General features: G+C 37.1%; 2 protein-coding genes across 2 annotated transcripts; one reads left to right on the top strand and one right to left on the bottom strand.

The window, feature by feature from the left end:
- Window positions 1-5,416: 5,416 nt before the first annotated feature.
- LOC103708700 (L-ascorbate oxidase homolog) lies at window positions 5,417-12,714 on the top strand. The gene is made up of 8 exons (XM_039123844.3): window positions 5,417-5,861; window positions 5,959-6,068; window positions 6,772-7,042; window positions 9,355-9,457; window positions 9,725-10,070; window positions 11,014-11,379; window positions 11,480-11,558; window positions 12,236-12,714. Exons 1-8 carry the CDS (start codon window positions 5,724-5,726, stop codon window positions 12,446-12,448), a joined length of 1,626 nt encoding a protein of 541 aa, XP_038979772.3. The 5' UTR covers window positions 5,417-5,723; the 3' UTR covers window positions 12,449-12,714.
- Window positions 12,715-13,940: 1,226 nt separating this feature from the next.
- Window positions 13,941-17,149, bottom strand: LOC103708732 (GDSL esterase/lipase At5g55050-like). Its single transcript, XM_008793787.6, has 5 exons — window positions 16,730-17,149; window positions 15,996-16,105; window positions 15,628-15,867; window positions 15,096-15,345; window positions 13,941-14,582 (listed from the first exon to the last, which is right to left on the bottom strand). The coding sequence occupies exons 1-5, from the start codon at window positions 16,962-16,964 to the stop codon at window positions 14,362-14,364; spliced, it is 1,056 nt and encodes a 351-aa protein (XP_008792009.1). The 5' UTR covers window positions 16,965-17,149; the 3' UTR covers window positions 13,941-14,361.
- Between the last annotated feature and the right edge of the window lie 1,058 nt (window positions 17,150-18,207).

The following is an 18,207-nucleotide window of genomic DNA, read 5'->3' as shown; positions in this document are numbered from 1 at the left end:
TATAAATGGGAGATCCAGGGGATCTTAGGTACGCGATGCAACGCAATACAATAGCATGCAATATTATTTACAGAGAACCATACTCGACAAAAACTTTTTCATTCTGTACTATTGCCACTCTATAGTAACTTAGGCATTGAAGGGTCCCTGTCGGAAATTCTTCGGCAAGCAGACTTCTTGCAGGCCGATTCCCGCCGACCTTAGGGCCAGCCGAGCTGCGTTCCGACCTCGGTCCATGATTCAATGGCAACACTCTTAACCTATTAAAATCATCAGGTCCTAAATCATGATATTATGACCAAAACAAACGTCTTTCTTGAATTAATTTCTCTTAAAACACCAATTACCCTGCCTATAGACAATATTTAGGCTGCATAGGAGGAAAACTCAGCAGCCATTGATCAACTCTAACACCTTCTCAGGAACTTGGCAACCTGGATTTATTGCTCACCTTTCCTTCCTCATTCATTATCCCTACTTCAATGCTACTATATGAAACTAAACACACCCCGCTCCAAAGTCGCTTGTTGCGCCTCCTTCTGTTGGCTCATCACTATTGACTACCACCTAAAAATGCATCATCTCCACCCTTTCTTCTAACCTAAATCCCTCTCTTAGTACCATTGTTGACCAAAATAGTGCAGGCTTTGAAGCTTATCTGCGTGCCAAAGCCATGATCTAAATGGATCCACTGCTATTCCCAATGAAAAAATCATTATGGCCATCTATGACAATGAATGGAAAGATGATTATTGCCTATGAGACATATATTTGACCATTCTCCGCTTTTGAGTGTCAGTGTGAATCATTTCTACCGTGAAGAACTTATCAGATTAAATGTGCCAATGAAACGTAGTTATGGCCACTGAGGTGGTAGCTTAGTGGAACTGGGCCATTACTTTCATCCGCACGGTCCGAGTTCAAAACGCGCGGGCGTCGATTAAATAAGGGGACCGGATGTCTCCCGTTCAAACACATGGGGTGGAAGGATTTATTGGTCCGCTGATAGCTTCGGTGGTGCCGGATATAGCGTACTTATACGAAAGTTCAGATCGGAGCGCAGAGAGATAACTGAGCCGGGCCACGGGTGAGGAGGGTATGAGTAAAAATGGCTAACGTGCCTAACATACGGTCAGTTTTGCCCGCATCGAACATTCTCCTGGTGGATAGGGATCCAGTGGAGGCTGCTACGCGGGGATGGGCTTGTTCCTTCCTCCCTCCTTCCCCTTTTGCCTAAGCAAAGAAGAAGAAGAAGAAAGAATAAAGTACTTGTGCAAAATGCTCTACAAGATACCTTTCCCATTAACACTTTTGCTGGAGGCTCTAGTAGAGATGCCACACTCTCTAGAGACCTAGCATTTGCTTCTCAATTCGGTGATACAGCTTTTTTTTTTTCACTTTTCAGAAATTTCAAGGAAAGTATTATTCATAATTTCAATTGATTTTGTCTTGGACAGATATAGAGTTCCCTCTTTTTTTTGAGAAAAAAATAGAGCAAAGTTCCAAAATGGTAAAACTGCATGAAATGAAACAATTGCAATTTCATAATTATACACAATAAAATCTATGTTGTTTCTTGTATCTACCCAAGGCTTGAATTAGGAGTGATCGCTTTATTTGTTTATAGAATGAGGTAAGAAAACAAATACCAGGCACAACATTAAAGTTTAGATAGGATTTGATAATTCTCTTCTCTTTAAATCTCCTTGACATGCAAGTGCAAGTTATCACCACGTCCTTAATTTTCAACTTAGTTATTAAATTATGAAATGAAGTGGCATGAATCCTCTTTAAAAATTATCAAATATGACAAAAGAGCGATACTAATTACATGGTATCTCTCATTTGATAATAATCTCACTACAGAAAAAATGAATTTTCCCAATCTTTTCATGCCGACGCTAGGTAAAAGCGTCGGCAAGTTTGGCACAAATGCCAATTTTTGCGGACGCTTTTAATAAGCATCGACAGGTACACTTAAGTGTCATCTAAAGTCCGAAAAGAAAATTTCCCACTTCCACTTGTCTGACGCTTTTGCAATGCTTTTGAAAGCCCGACGTTGTTAGTAAGAACTCTAAAATGCACTAAAAAATATATATATATTTTTTTTTAGTGTCCGTTAGAATTCGCACCCTTTTTTTAAGATTTTGAAACTACTGCTGTTATATATGACCATAGATTCATTGCATGCCAGCATGTAGCAGATGTATCGTCCGACTTGGCTTAATTAATTTGAGTTTATTTGAATCCAGTTTCTCTATTTGAAAACTGCAGTCTATATATTTGACAATATTGTCAATTCATTTGACAATTGGAGGAAGTTCACTTTATAATAAATTAAAATATGTTTAAGAAGTATTCTATCACCTAAAAAATAATCACATGATAAGAGGTCTTATCTCACCTGTTGCCAGTTTTCCCTGAATAAGAAGTGTCCTTGTGCAACGTTATTATATATAAAACACATACCATAAAGTTTTTTTTTTTATCAATCTTGTGAGAACTCCACCTGGGGACCATAAAAAGGAAATAAACGTTTGACTACGTGATTTCAATTCCCATGTTACTGGCTTATCTTTGTTAGCGTGGGAAAATTGTGACGGACAACCCTTCATAGGCCATTTTGGTCCTATGTCTTAATTGCTTGACATAAACATAGTTTGTAAAGATCTCCCATAACAATTCAGAACCGCATGTAAAAAATAAAATTAAATAAAAACACTACAATTGGCCCATAATCAATCCCAATGAATCCATGCTGCATGTAGTGTCTTCTAATCCAAATAAACTATGACTGCAGTGTCCCTTAGTCTACGTGGGCTGTATGTCGCATCCTCTGATATCATTTATTACAACCCAGTACCTTATCCAAAAAAACTTGTTGAAAAATATTTTTTGGATTCTGTATTTTTATATAAATTTCTAATATCTTTTCGATGAATAATCGATGTGAGACTAAACACATGCTCGCCTTGAATCCTTTTTTCTCCTTTGACAATGGACGCCAATAGCAACCAACAATCATAATGATGGTCATAGATAGTAAAAAAATGTAAGAATGCTAAGAATTTTTTGGTTTTGATGATCTTTATTTTCATGCCATTTCTTTTGCTTTTATATGGTATAACATGATTCTAATCCCAGCATACCGTTTCTCTCTCTGTTTCCCAAGTTTATTCTGCCGGAAAATATAAGAGGGTGTAGGCATAAGCTAAATTCCAACCATGATGTTAGTTCCAAAAACTCCTAATTATTATTTTTAATTTTGATGAATATAATTTGCCAAGATTATTATTTGAACTAATAGTATCTCTTTTTTTGTGGGGGAAATAGTTAGAAGAGGAATAACTCTATAGTATGGGCTGCTACTATCTTTAGTTTCATTATTCTACATAGGCCCAGTAATGGCATCCTATGTTATTTTTTAGTTTAGAACTTTTTAGTTTCTCATATATATAGATTTTATATATAATGACTTTATAACAAGTGATCAATTTTACTGTACAAAAAAATCGTGATTGCACATGCATATTTCTAGAATGTATTAGGGGCTCGTTTGGTTCGCAGGAAAAAAAAGGGAGAAAAGTGTGGTCAACGGGAAAGTAATGAAATGCCTCTTGTTTGGTTGGAGTTTTCAAAAGAGAGAGATGGAAAAGTTGTATTCCCATGGGAATATGATTCCCACATTTCATGGGAAAGTCTTTTCTATGAGAAACATGGGAAAGTTACTTTCCCATGAGGTGGGAATCACTCCTTTTTTATTTTTTCCCAAAAAGACCCTTCAACATTAAAGAGGCATTAAAGACCTAATTTTTATTAAGGGCAAAATAGAAATTATACATAACTTTCCTAGGAAAGTGGATGGTCAACCAAACATAAGCACTTTGGAAATTTGTCACTTTCCCATGGTTAACCAAACATGCCAAAAATACTTTCCTAGGTATCCTCTTCCTAGGAATCTGATTCCCAGGAATCATATTCCTAGGAGGGAAAATACTTTCCGCGAACCAAACGAGCCCTAGATGACTTAGGATTTATATAGTATTTATATTTCTATTGGTTTCATTTTCTTTGATCAAGCGTTTGAAACACATATAAATTTTTTTTTTTTTCAATTCTAAGTCCAGCACTATGCACGGAAAAAGAGTATAACCTTGACTAACCACACTAGGCACATTTAATAAATCATTTAAGAGATGAGAGATCCTAGAATCAATCATGCAATCTAATTTATGTTCCCTTATGAAAGTCCCAAGCTATTAAATTCCAGTAAAGTCTTGTACATTCCCAATGCCATTGGATCCTGAATGAGCACATGTACTTTACTGAATGGAAGAGCAATCATCTTTGCCCTCCTCCTCACTATCCTTACTTAAGAGTGGCATTTGACCCATGTAACTTAATCCAATCCATCGTAGATTGAGTTAAATTACCTATCTAAAGCAATAGTCAGAATTAAACTTAGATTTTTGATTTATTTAATAAACAAATTGGATTCGAGCTCATTGAGTTTTTTGCATGGATACCCTTCTAAATATCAGATTTTGCATAAATACTTTTCCAAAATTGATATTTGCATGTATACCCTCGTAAAACTCTGTTATTGTGCAAATGCCCGTAATATAACGGTTGTTCCAATGGTGTTAAGAAAAATCAAATTTATATTAATTAAGAATAAAATAAAATTTTAAAATTACACTATTATTTCTGTCTTCTTCTTCTTCTGCTATCGGGATCGCGATCTATTTGCATGTCTATCCATTAAGAGTATTTTAGTCATTTTAATTTGAAACCGTTAATTTTTTATCGCCGTTAAATAGCATGGATACATATGCAAAAATAAAGATTAAAAAAAATGGTAGAATGGCAAAACAAGTGTTTTACGAGGATATACATGCATTGCAAAATTCGATATTTAGGAGGGTGCTTATGCCAAAAATAAATAAATAAATAAATAAATATTTTATCTATTTTGCCATCTCTACCATTACTCACGCCCAACGAAGGAAGCGACAACTTTGGTTGTCTCAAAACAATGCAGTGTTCATTCACCTCCTCCCGTCTCACAACTCACTGCACATGGTTTCTCCGTGTGCGGCCCGTCAAAGTTCGCGCCATCACGGGGGATTTGTCCAAGTGAGCTGTCCTGCGCTTGGCTATCTCTCTCTTCTCTTGGCGAGAGAAAAGAGAGAAAGGAAATGGTGGAGCCCACGCACCACCCTTCTCACGCCTTGAGAGGCGCCCATCATCTTAGGCTTCTTTCAGAAAACATCTAATTCTCATGTGCTCCCCATGAGCTAGTTAACGTAAACATGCTCTCGCTAGAGGACACTTTCATGAACTTGGAAGGAGGCTTCCATTTGGCCAGCCTCAGCTCATTAAGATACACTGAAATGAAGGGTAAAGAGAGCGAGAGGGGCTCAATGTAACGCTGTCCATCTCACTTTACGCGCTCTTTCATCCCTCTGCACCGCACTGCAATTCTATAAGAGCAAAGCTATCCTTCATCATTCGTATCCATCACCAATGCTTTGCTTACAAGCCCATTCTATTCTTTCCTCTCCCAACCCGATCTCTCTCCTTTGATCATCACCATATACCCAATGGAGAGGTGAGAGAGGACAAGAAAAAGATAAAGAGGAGAGAGAGTTCGGGTTTTGTCGTATTTTTTTCTTCACCTCCCAATCTCTTTCCTCCACTCCCAATCCATCCTTTTCACAAAAATGACTTTAAACACTGCAACCTTTGCTCTCTTGTGTTGGCTCTCAATCTCCATCTTTGTTGGTGCCGATAATCCATATAGGTTCTTCACTTGGAATGTCACTTTTGGAGACATCTATCCTCTTGGTGTAAGGCAGCAGGTACTCTCTCTCTCTCTCTCTGTGTGTTCTTTTTTCTTTTTAGGAGGCCATTTTTTGTGGCATTTTGATGATGTTTTCTTTGGTGTTTTTGGTATAGGGGATACTGATCAATGGGCAATTTCCGGGGCCAGATATCTACTCGGTCACCAATGACAATCTCATTATCAATGTACACAACAGCCTGACCGAGCCCTTCCTCATCTCATGGCAAGTGTTAATTCCTACTTTCTCTTCTTTCTTGCTCATCTTCTACGGATGATCATGGAAGCTATATTTTTACGCTTATGTTGTACTTATTAAGTTTTTGTATGAATTTTACTAACTTCTAAGGCCTTATCAATAATATCCTGGATTAGCCCTCGGCACTTGTGCCATTGGAGTGTCGGTGATGGTGACCATATATCCAGCCAGGCAAAGCTAGCAGGCAAACTTCTGACCCAAAAAGAAGTCACATAGGTGATGATCTGTAGCAAAATTTTTCTGCACTTTTTACTAACAGCCAGTACAGTGACCACTGTACTAGATGCTGAGAAAAAGAGCAACCCAGTGGTCTCCAGTCAACTGTTTAGCATTTACTGAAGGATTGAGTTTCAGTACTGATACAGATAAAAAACTGTCCCCACAAGTTGAAACTTCAAGTATTTGAAGTTTATTAGTCATTTAATAATTAGTCATAGATCCTTAAAAGGTTTAGTTTGAATATTAGCATTTTGTTGCTGTTTTCCATGTAATTAATACTTTTATATGCTGAGTGGAAGTGATTGTCTGTGAGTAAATATTTACTTAAAGGAAATAACATTACTGTGGAAAACAACTATATAATTTTGGCAGAAGAGTGGTTCACACAAGTTTCGAGATCATTATAGAAGTAATGGATTATAATTATAAGTTGGTGCAATCTTTGGAACAGGAATGGAGTGCAGCAAAGGAGGAATTCATGGGAGGATGGGGTCTCCGGAACCAACTGCCCAATTCCGCCGGGTAAGAACTTCACCTACATTTTGCAGGTGAAGGACCAAATTGGCAGCTACTTCTACTTCCCCTCCCTCTACTTCCACAAGGCCGCCGGGGGCTTCGGCGGATTCCGAATCCTCAGCCGGCCCCTCATTCCTGTCCCATTCTCGGAGCCTGCCGGCGATTACACCGTCCTCATCGGTGATTGGTACAAGGCGAATCACTCAGTAAGCCTCCCTTTTTATATTCCACATCCTAAGCATTCGCATCCAAATTTTTCTTCATTGCTATATGATATCTGAAAAAGTAGTTTCTGCGTATCTACATATTTCAAAGTGGCTTATATTTGGTCGAGCATATGTTAAATATTTGTTATGCCCTAAATAAATAAAAAAAAAGATCTTATTCTATATCTAAAAGATAGAGGATATTTTTAGAAAAAATTCCTCAATTTTCCGTCGGGAAGGTTATAATTTTTTTTTAATAAAATATGAGAATCTTATTTTTATAGAAAAACTATTTTTTATATTTTAGAAAAATTTCTAACTTTTTTTTTTTCGTGCGAATCAAATGAGTCGTTAAGATCTCGACCGTTAAGGATGAATCATGATGGCTAATGGTTGGATGACACACGGTGGTTGCTATTGGGTGTGCACAAAATTGTTGTCACATGGAGTGCACCTGCCAAGGGTGCAACGGACAAGGAGTCACGGGATTGCTCTGCCTTCATTGCTTAATCCATACGAATTGGGTTTAGCGAGTTTATCACAGTGTTGATGAGAAATTTTGGAACCCAGGCTTTCACCTTTTTGGCACGGCATGGACGTCTGTGCACGGACCTGACGTGTGGACTCACATGTTCCTTTTGGCTGTTTCCTTGGTTGCCTTGGTGTACTTTTGGGTATGTCTGAATTGAGATCTGAATATATGTTAGAAAATATTACTCAAATGAGTCTAGATCTAATAGCTTACTTGATAAATTTGTTATAATATAAATTATATTTTTTTAAAGATTTTTTTGCATTAATACTTTCTAAATATCGAATTTTACATAAATACCCTTTCAAAATAGATATTTATATGTATACCTTCATAAAATACTTATTTTGCTATTTTATCTTTTTTTTTTAATTCTTGTGTTTTTGCATATGTACCTACTTCATCTAATGCTTTTAAAAAATTAACGGTTTTATGTTAAAATGACTAAAATACTTTTAATGGGTGGATGTACAGAAAGAAATATTTATAAGGCGATTGAGATAGAAGACAAAAAAAAAGTAATTTCAAAATTTTATTTTATTTTTAATTAAAATAAATATGATTTTTATTAAATTAAGGGCATCTGTGCAAAAAATAGTATTTTATGTATAAATTTTAAGAGGGTATTCACGTAAATTTGAATTTTTAGAAAAATATTCATAAAAAACTTTATTTTTTAATTTTTTTTTTCTCAATGTCAATAAATTTTATGTTTATTCCCTTACCACTTCTTTGGCCTCTCAGATCACCTTCCACCTGAAGACTCCTTGTTTGCTACTGAGATCTATTGTTTGGTACTTTTCTGGATCTGATCTGATTGAGGAATAGCTAAGAGTTTAGGTCAAAAAAATTAGGCACAAAGACCATCCAATGAAAGTTTCCACCCTAGTCATGGCTTTGTTAGTTGTGCTATGATTGGTGATCCAGTGGTGCCCAAGATACATGGAAGCATGGTATTGTTTTACACCAGGCAACTTTTGGTCTTTTCCCCAGGAGCTAGCAAGCAGCAGCAGAGATAGGAGGCCCCCCATTGTGCCATGTCACAAAATTTTCACCATAAGATGACAAAACTGCATTCAGCTGTGCATAAAAGTTTTTATGGAGGTCCAATTAAGGATCTCCCATTCATTCAATCCCATGAAACTATCTTACCCATTCAATGGACCAACCAAGACATCTCCAAACAAAAGATGCAGATTGCAATGCCAACAATAGGGTGACATTTGCATGAAAATTACTATTAATGAACGCTATATATTGAGACCTTCCTCTTCCTCCTATTTTCTGTACTACTCTTCTAAGGATCTGTTTTGATATTCCAACATGAATGGACGAAAAATTCTGTAGAATTCATCCAAATAACATCCAAGCCAAATCCTGTGGCAAGAAAAAAAATGATCTTCATAGATTGTAGAAAATGTAAGATGGATGGACCAACAGATTCTATTTCTATAAAATTTTCAGCCTAATCCTATAGAAATATCCAAATACACCTTAAGTTGTTCAGCGATCTTGCTGATGTAAATCTGAAATAATGGTTATGAATATATTTTCCATTTTTTTCTCAAAAAAATGATTCTATTATCGAAATTTGCCTACAAATGTTGATACCCAAGTCTCAACAAACTTGGTTTTACACTGAAATCTAACTGTTTGGAAATACAAAATGTATACTGAACAGCTAAGTCTTCACCACCAAAAAAAAAAACAGCAAAGAAGAAAACATTACTATATATATATATATATATGAATCTGAGAACTGTTTTGTTCTTGTGACCAGGCTTTGAGAGCCAGGCTAGACGGTGGCACGAAGCTCCCTTTCCCGGACGGCATTCTCATCAACGGTCATGGCCCCAACGGCGCTTATTTTACAGTTGATCAAGGTACTTCCTCCAATGCCGTTTCCTTTTTTTTTTTTTCTCTTCAAAACAGCATTTCATTTCATTTCACTCTAATGTGAGTACAATCAGCCAGATCAAATGAAAGTAAACAGTACAATACGCGAGGAATGCAAGCTAAGCTTGTCCAACATCGTTTCCTTTGTTACAAGTTACTCACATATTCGAGAAGTCGGCACTTCAAATAACGGCTATCATCATTGTTCATTGTTAACACAAACCTTGTAATGAATTACATAAATTTTGGTGCAGGCAAGACTTACAGGCTTCGGATCTCAAATGTGGGGCTCCAAAATTCGCTAAACATCCGAATCCAAGGTCACACGATGAAGCTGGTGGAGGTGGAGGGAACCCACACCCTTCAGAATACTTACTCCTCCATCGACGTCCATCTTGGCCAATCGTTATCGGTTCTCGTCACCGCCGACCAGGCGCCGAAGGACTACTATATTGCCGTCTCTACCCGTTTCACCACCACCGTCCTCACCACCACTGCTGTTCTTCACTACAGTAGCTCCGGGCAGAAGGTTTCTGGCCCAATTCCTGGTGGGCCCACCACCCAGATTGACTGGTCTCTTAATCAGGCCCGTTCATTTAGGTATTACTATTTTTCCATCACTTTGTTACACACATACATTCATGCATACATATATAGAATTGTTGAAAATAATATGGGCTTGGCCTATGCTAATCTTGGGCCCAACCTGTTGTGATTTGGGTCATTATCATGGCAGAGGTTCGGTGTTTAGTGCTAGGCCTACATGTGCCCTAGTCATGACTGGCCTCAGTTTGAAATTTTAGTCTAAATTGTGGATACTTTTTTCTTTTGTCTCAATCTTACTCATTTTTTGTTCATTTTATTTCATTTTTTATAGCTCAAAATCATGACTTTAGACCAAATGGCCACCTATCTCGGTTATTAACTAAGTTAAAAGGTACATCATGTCATTATTATTTCACTTAACCTTCTCTACCTATTGGACCCATCTTACGGTGGCCGAAAATGAGTTTTTTGATCTACTTTAATTGTATGTTTAGATGATTGGGCTAAAAATCCTATAATTCACCGGTTAAGCTAGTACAACCAGCAAGATCATAAGTTTATAGGCTGAATTAAGCCTATATTTATATATATATCTAAAAGTGGCTAGAATTTTATAGGCAGGTTTTTTTTTTCTCTCTATACAATACAGTACTTTCAGGTATTTATGAATATAGGTTTAGCCCAACCTACAATCTTATAATTTTGCTGATTATACCCAAGAATCCTATATAATTTTTAGCTCAATCATTCAAATATATTCTAATTATTTTTTTTCCCAGGTAGCTTGATTATATTTTGAATCAACCTACTACTGCTGCACTCTCTTCATTAACATCTGATCTTAAACCTACTAGAAACATGAGGAGCATGAACTGGCGAATTCAATTTTTTTTTTTAAAACATAGATTCAGTTTGTGGATTCTTGAGTCCCCTACTAAGTGAAGGCTGATTCATGATATCTTCATTCTTGCTCGTTGCTGTATCTCTGGAACCGTAGGACCAACCTCACTGCAAGCGGACCAAGGCCAAACCCCCAAGGTTCATACCACTACGGCATGATCAATGTCACCCGGACCATCCAGCTCTCCAGCTCCGCCGCCCAGGTGAACGGCAAGCAGCGTTACGCAGTTAACAGCGTCTCTTATGTCGAGCCGGACACCCCCTTAAAGCTCGCCGACCACTTCAAGATTGGAGGAGTCTTCCGGCTTGGAAGCATCTCCGACCACCCCACAGGTGGAAAGGAGTACCTCGACACCTCGGTCATGGCTGCCAACTACCGAGTCTTTGTGGAGATTGTGTTCGAGAACAGTGAGGACATTGTCCAGAGCTGGCATCTTGATGGCTATAACTTCTGGGTTGTGGGGTATGGTGGCCATTTCTTGATGATTTATAGCTGATTTTTGTGCTCCCTGCCTAATCTTTTATCATACTGGAGATGGTGTTGGTTCTCTTTTTGTTTGCAGGATGGATGGAGGGCAGTGGAGGCCAGACAGCCGAAAAGGTTACAACCTTAGAGACGCAGTATCTCGCTGCACTGCCCAAGTAAGAACTGAGCTCTTACCATGTTTTCTCATGCAATATTATGGAGCATTCTGATGTTTGCACAGCCTAGAAAGTTGATGCACCAACCTATAACAATGCCTAGGAAGAAACCAAAAATTTTATAGATTGATCTCTACATATTAATGCACAAGAAACTCAAGCATTGGTTTATAAAATCAGTTTCAAACATAACAAAACGAGTTTTCAGCATGAAATAGAAATTCTTTCGCAATATTGAACACTAAACAATGACTATTTTATTAGTAGTTCTTTGTAGATGTGGATTATTATAAAAAATCAAATTCTTTCAGGGGAAATCCTAGAAAACTAGTCACTTCTAAACAAGTAAAGAAAAATTTAAAGAATTAACAGAAAATGCAAAAATGGAGTGTATAAGGCTTTACTACTTATGTATAAGTACATGTTTCCATTGTAATTTTGTGATTTTTGAGTGTGCTTTATTTTTTAAATAACTTATCTAATTTGTCTTAGAATTCAATTAGGTGTTGAACCCTTGAGTGCATCTTGCTATGAAGAAAGTTCAAAGAAAAAAAAAACAAAAAGAATGAGGTCTAATAATTTAGTTAACATTTTGTTTCTTGCTAATGTTGTTGCTTACATGGAAAAGGTGATGATAAGAGGAGATAATCATGGTGCCACCATTGTTGTTCTTGTAGGTATATCCCAAGTCATGGACTGCAGTATATCTTATGCTTGACAATGTGGGGATGTGGAATGTGAGGAGCGAGTATTGGGCGCGTCGGTATCTCGGGCAGCAATTTTATCTGCGTGTATACTCTCCAATTGAATCAATAAGGGATGAGTATCCCATCCCCAAGAATGCCCTGCTCTGTGGCAGAGCAAGTGGCCATCACACTCGTCCTCTCTGAACTTGGCCATGGAAGAAGATATGGTGCTTCAGTAAAAGGAAACTATAAGGACTCAGTTATATGAAAACTGATATGCCATGATTCTATTTATTGGTTGCAGGAAATGTTGTTTAGTGTCAAGTATCAAGTCAAAGGCATAGATAAGGTGGTGGGGTTCTCTTCCCAAAGGGAACCCTCATGAAGAGATTTGGAAGGAGAAACTCAGAATATTTCTGCTAAGAGGGATAATATATTTCATTTCCTTAATGAAATTATGTTTAGTTTTATATGTGTATGGAATTAATTGTTTTAGATGGATGTGTATGAAGTCTATCCATTTTTGCTGTTTCCTTCTATTAGATAATATAGGAGTGTGATAGAGAATATTTATACTAATCCTTTTCCTTTTGCTTGAAAGCCTGTAAAAGATATGGCAATGTGAAAGCTGCAAAGGGAAAGCATAATATGTAGCACACTCTGCAGTGGCCCTAGAGGTTTCTTGAGCAAACCAATCTATTCTGAAGTCACATTCAAGAGCAGACCAGGCATCTTTCATCAGCTAAAAGCACTGCATCAATCTAATAGGCTGCAGATCATCTTGCAAAAGACCCCATCTACAGATTGAAATTCGTATTTGTGCCAGCCTACTTGGACTTGATTTTAAACTAGAATTTGATACCACAATGTTTTGGAGGGGTCCAGCTTCTTGGTCAGGTCGGACTCGGGTATCATTGATCCTAACCTCACCCAATTTCATATTCGGACAATGATTTTAGATCAGGACCTGACCTATTAATTGATTAAGTTAGGTTAGATTGGATTCATTAGAAGGATTTTAGATCTAGTGGGTCAGGATCCTGTATGTCCATGACCCAACTCAACATGTTTGGGTTCGAGTGGTAGGATTGTGACAGGTCGAGTTTATAGTTCGATTCAAGCACCTAGGTTTTTTAGAACCAAAATATAATAGTTAACAATTAATACAAACTAGTAAAAAATTAAAATGAAACTAGAAAGAGCTAATTTAAACTGGAAATTTTGTTAAAAACTATTAATTTCATCCTGGTAATTAAATTAGATTATTTTTCAAATTTGGAATTTGTCTAACATCACACAACATTCTAATCACACCATCAAATACAGTAATTCTGATATTTCCTATTCCAATGACTTTGCAAGAAGCATCATTACCCATTAAAACAGAACTAGAATTAACTAACCTGTAAAAAAAATATAGAATATAAAAAGTTGAAAAATAAAAGAACTCTGCATGTGGAAGATATTCTCGGGAGATAGAGTACCAATATTCTTTTCAAAAGAGTCATAATTAACTCTTCTGAAAGAAGAGTCCGAAGAAGATAGAAGTTTTAATATTTTTAAAACATCTACAATTTAAGAGATAAAGCTAGTATATTTATTTTTTTAAATTAATTCTTTTTTAAGTTAAAACTCCAACAATAAATAGTATAAGGTAAATTAGCTGAGCCAAGTTAATTAACATCATGTTAACCAAGAAACACTTAATTTCTTTAATTATTGTTTAGAAGAAAAAGATTCCCTACTGATGTATGGCCATGTAGATAAACTATCTCCCAATAAACGAGTTCGCCGTTGCATGCTTAATCTGCAATTACTATGAGTGCCAGTCCACCAATTAGCAGGCATGATCTTGTAAAGCCTCTATTAGACCTTAGTGCTTGTTGTTAATGGTAAATTCTGCAAAGCTTTGAAAGTCCTAGTCCATTTTCTCTATTGATATTACAGGGAGAGCAACAATTGTTCAATAATTTGTAGTAAGATGAGCAAAAGGAGATTTGAATATCAAGACGTTTTTCTTTTTCTGCATTAGAATTCCTAGTTTTATTATGTGGTATACAAGCCACAGGAAACAAACTAAGGTCCATTTCTTTGAAGGCTTCGACACCCAGAAACTGCTAACTTTGAGCCAATTGCATCAAGTTTATGGGTGTGGCAAAGTTTTGTGAGCCATTGAATGACTGCAATGCCACTAGATTATATGTGGCCTGTGTGGGATGAACAAAGTCCCAGAACAAGTATTCGTTACGGTCAGGGCACATTGAAGCAGTTGGTGTACATGGAAGCTGCGCATTGTTTATTCCACCTCCACAGCATGCACTCCGGACTTCTTTCATGCCTGAAACCACCCCAGAAAATCAAAAAGAGAGATTAAGATATGTTATGTTTTAGGTTTCGAGCATTATACCTAGTTGATCTACCGAGTTTTTCGATGTCTTTACCATCGAACAATGAAGAGAGAGTATCAACTAAAATACTAAAATGTGATCAGCTGATATGTTCTGATCAAAATTTCAAAAAATTCTTAGCTATTAAATATTTCAATCAACAATGAGTTTGCTGCTTTGTTTGGAGCGGTCTGTCGTCAAGATAAAATATTTATCGAACCTACAATCTATATCTAAAACTTGTTCTGCAAGTGGTTATCATGATAACAATTGATCAATATCCTATATGTTTCTCTTGTTCTTGGTTTAGGAGTTATAAGATGTTTATAGTCATCAGGTATGACTAGCATTGTCGTTACCACTTCAACTTTATTGGATCAAAGGTAGAGAACTTCCAATAAATGCCAACAAAATAATTCTACTACAGCTAGTTTTGTAGAGATTTAAATGCTGAATATTCTTACCAAATGCACTAGGATTTGCTAGCACTGCAGACATCATGCTGAAGACATTTGCATGGGAGTACTTCATCCCCGCCAAAGTGGAACTGAGACGGTCCATTAGTTGTGTGACAGCCGCATTAAACCGTCTAGCCAAATCGTTCCCGTCCTCCACACATCCCCCTGAGGGGTTTATGATTCTCGAAGATGGAACACATCCGATGCAAAAGAGACCCTGCATCCAAAATTTTCTTGCTCCAAGCTGGTACAAGTTCTGCCATACATCAAACATATATAATTGTCATAATTACACTCTTATCTATTTATCTATCTATCCATTCATCCATCCATCTATCCATTTATCTATCTATATATATATATATATATATATATATATATAGAGAGAGAGAGAGAGAGAGAGAGAGAGAGAGAGAAACCCTTAAGTGAGTCTCCAGCTTCTGTACAAGAGAGTTGATGAGGAGCTGCTTTGTTATATATATATATATATATATATATAGAGAGAGAGAGAGAGAGAGAGAGATCTAGAGAGAAAGACCCTTAAGTGAGTCTCCAGCTCCTGTACAAGAGAGTTGATGAGGAGCTGCTTTGTTATTTCACTTGGAGGGCCAGATCCGCCCATGTAATATGCGACCATGTCATTGCTTCCTGGGCTGATGAGGAATAAAGACTTTGAGAGGTGAAGTGTGGCCTGTTGACTTCCCATTTGTTGCATGAGGTTTTGAGCAACGGATTGAAAGAAGTTGATCTGAGTGCTGAGGGGAATGGTGGTTGGTCCCTGGAAGAATTTTGAAGCAGTACGAAAGCACATTAGCCTAAGGAGGAGCAGAAGAGTACATAATGCAAGAAAGTAATTTATTAGCTGAGTCCAGTGGTACGTTGAGATTTGATTAAAGCATCACTTACAGTAGTATCAAGAATTCCAGAACCCCCGGAGGCGAAGTTTGCTCCTTGCGTTGTATTCTTGACCGGTGAAAGATATGGCTGGGGGGCTGAATCAAATCCTAGCATCGAAGCTGTTAACAAAAAAAAAAAAAAAACGGTTGAATTAAATAGCCATATGTAATCTATAACACGTTTTAATACGAATTTGAACCATTCATTTGGTAGACAGGGATAACGTAAAATTCCATATTAATTGATTATAAGTCAGAGCTTCTGAGTCCAAGCTTTCCTTTGATATAAAAATCTCAGGATAGAGCAAATCTCCCTGAGAAAAGATTCCATTTTCCTACATAAGGGTGTGGCTCAAAATTCTCTTACCACAAAAAAGTCTTGCACCTTAAAACTCCGGCCATAGATCTAAGTTGTTTTTGACAAACCAAAATAATGATTTGTAAGGAGCTTCATTTCTTATTTCTTTTTTATTGCAAATCTTATTGTTGGATTTAAAAGGCTCCAAAAAAAGCCAATATTTATTTTTTTTCTATCTTTCATTGGTAGCCTTTGGCTGAAAAGAAGCTTTATTTGTGCAAACAATATCTCTACTGGTTGCAATTATGAAGAAAACTTGTTGGAGTCCGGAGAGAGTTGAAAATATCTAAAGAATGAAAATGTAAGAAAGAATATAAGAATAATCATGCAATTTGTTTTCATCAAGAAACCGTAGAAACCACTGTCCTATTCAAATTAAGACATACCCAAGAAATCTATGGTATTGTAGCCATTACTCCACCTCCCTGTCGGAGTCCCGCCTGGAAAATCGACGCCATTGTGGGGGAAGTTTGCCTTTGCCGTCGTGGTCCAGTAATTGTTATTGCCATTATCAACCAATGAGTCCCCGAACACATAAAGTGCAGGCACGCTTGCACTCTCACCAACCATGTTACAAGCCATGGTAGCCAAAGAGATGACAATGAAACAAGAAAGATCCATCTTCGGTCTTAAGAAAATAATATGTGGAGAAGTGATGAATATATTCTCTTAAGCTAAACTAATATTTATACATCTTTGGAGGATTCCACGTCAACCATCTATATCGGTTAAATATGCTTATAAAGATATGCAATGAGTATTTGGTAAAAGCTATATATATATATATATATCAAGTATTTATTATATTCTAAGCATGCTAAAGCTATGCATGGAATATTTTTTATAATCTAAATATGCTAAAGATATGCAACTAATATTTAATATATATAAGGTAAATAGGCTAATTAGGGAAATTCGGAAAGAATGGAATGAGGGAAATTTCCTATGGAAAAAATTCACACCGCTTTGCTACGTTCTCCAAGCACACATTGACGTTGGGTTAATCTATAGCTCTAAAAGACTATAGCAGGCCACATTGCTACTGCTGCAAGTGTTACCCCATGAATTGCTATTGTTGTGATTGTTAATGCTTTATTTTTACTAAGGCTGCAAATGGACCCGACCCGATTCAAATTTTAGAACCCGCGGGTTTAGGTCGGATTCTAAAATTGGATACGAATCATTTTCTGGATCGAATCTGGGTTTACTGAATCGGACCCGACTCGACCCGAACGGACCTGAAGAGAGAGAGAGAGAGAGAGAGTCCCTTCTTTTTTTTGTGTGTGTGGGTCGTGGTACTACTGGTCGTTTTTAAGTGAATTTATGGTGGGTTTTCAAGGCAGACAGGAAGGAGATATGGGTTTCTTAGGAGCTTGTTAGCTTGCTCCCATAGCCTTATTATTCTCTAAGGGATGGCAAATGCCAGCCAATGAGGAGGAAAAGCCCTAAGGGGAGTAGGGTTCAAGTGTGGAAGGATAGCAACAAACATTGGTTCACAGAATCCAAAGGAACCTCGGCCCGTCAGGATTCTCTCTCGATCTATTACACTGTTGATACCTCTTGTGTCTCGGTAGCTGGCCTTTTTTTTTCCTTTTGTTTTTTGGTTTTTGTTTCTTTTTAACTTTTGAAGGGAGAAAGTTGTAGGAAAAACACTCCCTCACTTTATGAGATCACAAACTCAACCAAATATGGTCAACTACGTGTAAGTTTATGAATACAAAATCTATGGAAGCTAGTCACCACAAATACCAATGCTAGGCAAACAAAATGTATGGACTGATTCTAAGCAGCAAAACATCAAACACATAAAAGGCATACACAAGAGACACAAGATTTAATGTAGTTCGGTATATAGCCTACATCC

Source organism: Phoenix dactylifera, chromosome 3, assembly GCF_051530095.1.
Source record: "Phoenix dactylifera cultivar Ajwa chromosome 3, Ajwa_hap1_PhDact_Kaust_v1.1, whole genome shotgun sequence".
Classification (NCBI taxonomy): Eukaryota; Viridiplantae; Streptophyta; class Magnoliopsida; order Arecales; family Arecaceae; genus Phoenix; species Phoenix dactylifera.
This window is presented reverse-complemented; position numbering and strand designations above follow the sequence as displayed.

Bases quoted from the DNA above. Each gene is read 5' to 3' on its own strand.
- LOC103708700 (XM_039123844.3), top strand. From the start codon at position 5,724: ATGACTTTAAACACTGCAACCTTTGCTCTCTTGTGTTGGCTCTCAATC. The intron at 9,458-9,724 runs GTACTTCCTCCA...ATTTTGGTGCAG, and splicing joins TTATTTTACAGTTGATCAAG to GCAAGACTTACAGGCTTCGG. The intron at 11,559-12,235 runs GTAAGAACTGAG...TTGTTCTTGTAG, and splicing joins TATCTCGCTGCACTGCCCAA to GTATATCCCAAGTCATGGAC.
- LOC103708732 (XM_008793787.6), bottom strand. From the start codon at position 16,964: ATGGATCTTTCTTGTTTCATTGTCATCTCTTTGGCTACCATGGCTTGT. The intron at 16,106-16,729 runs GTATGTCTTAAT...TTTTGTTAACAG, and splicing joins CAATACCATAGATTTCTTGG to CTTCGATGCTAGGATTTGAT. The intron at 14,583-15,095 runs GTAAGAATATTC...GGGTGGTTTCAG, and splicing joins AGCAAATCCTAGTGCATTTG to GCATGAAAGAAGTCCGGAGT.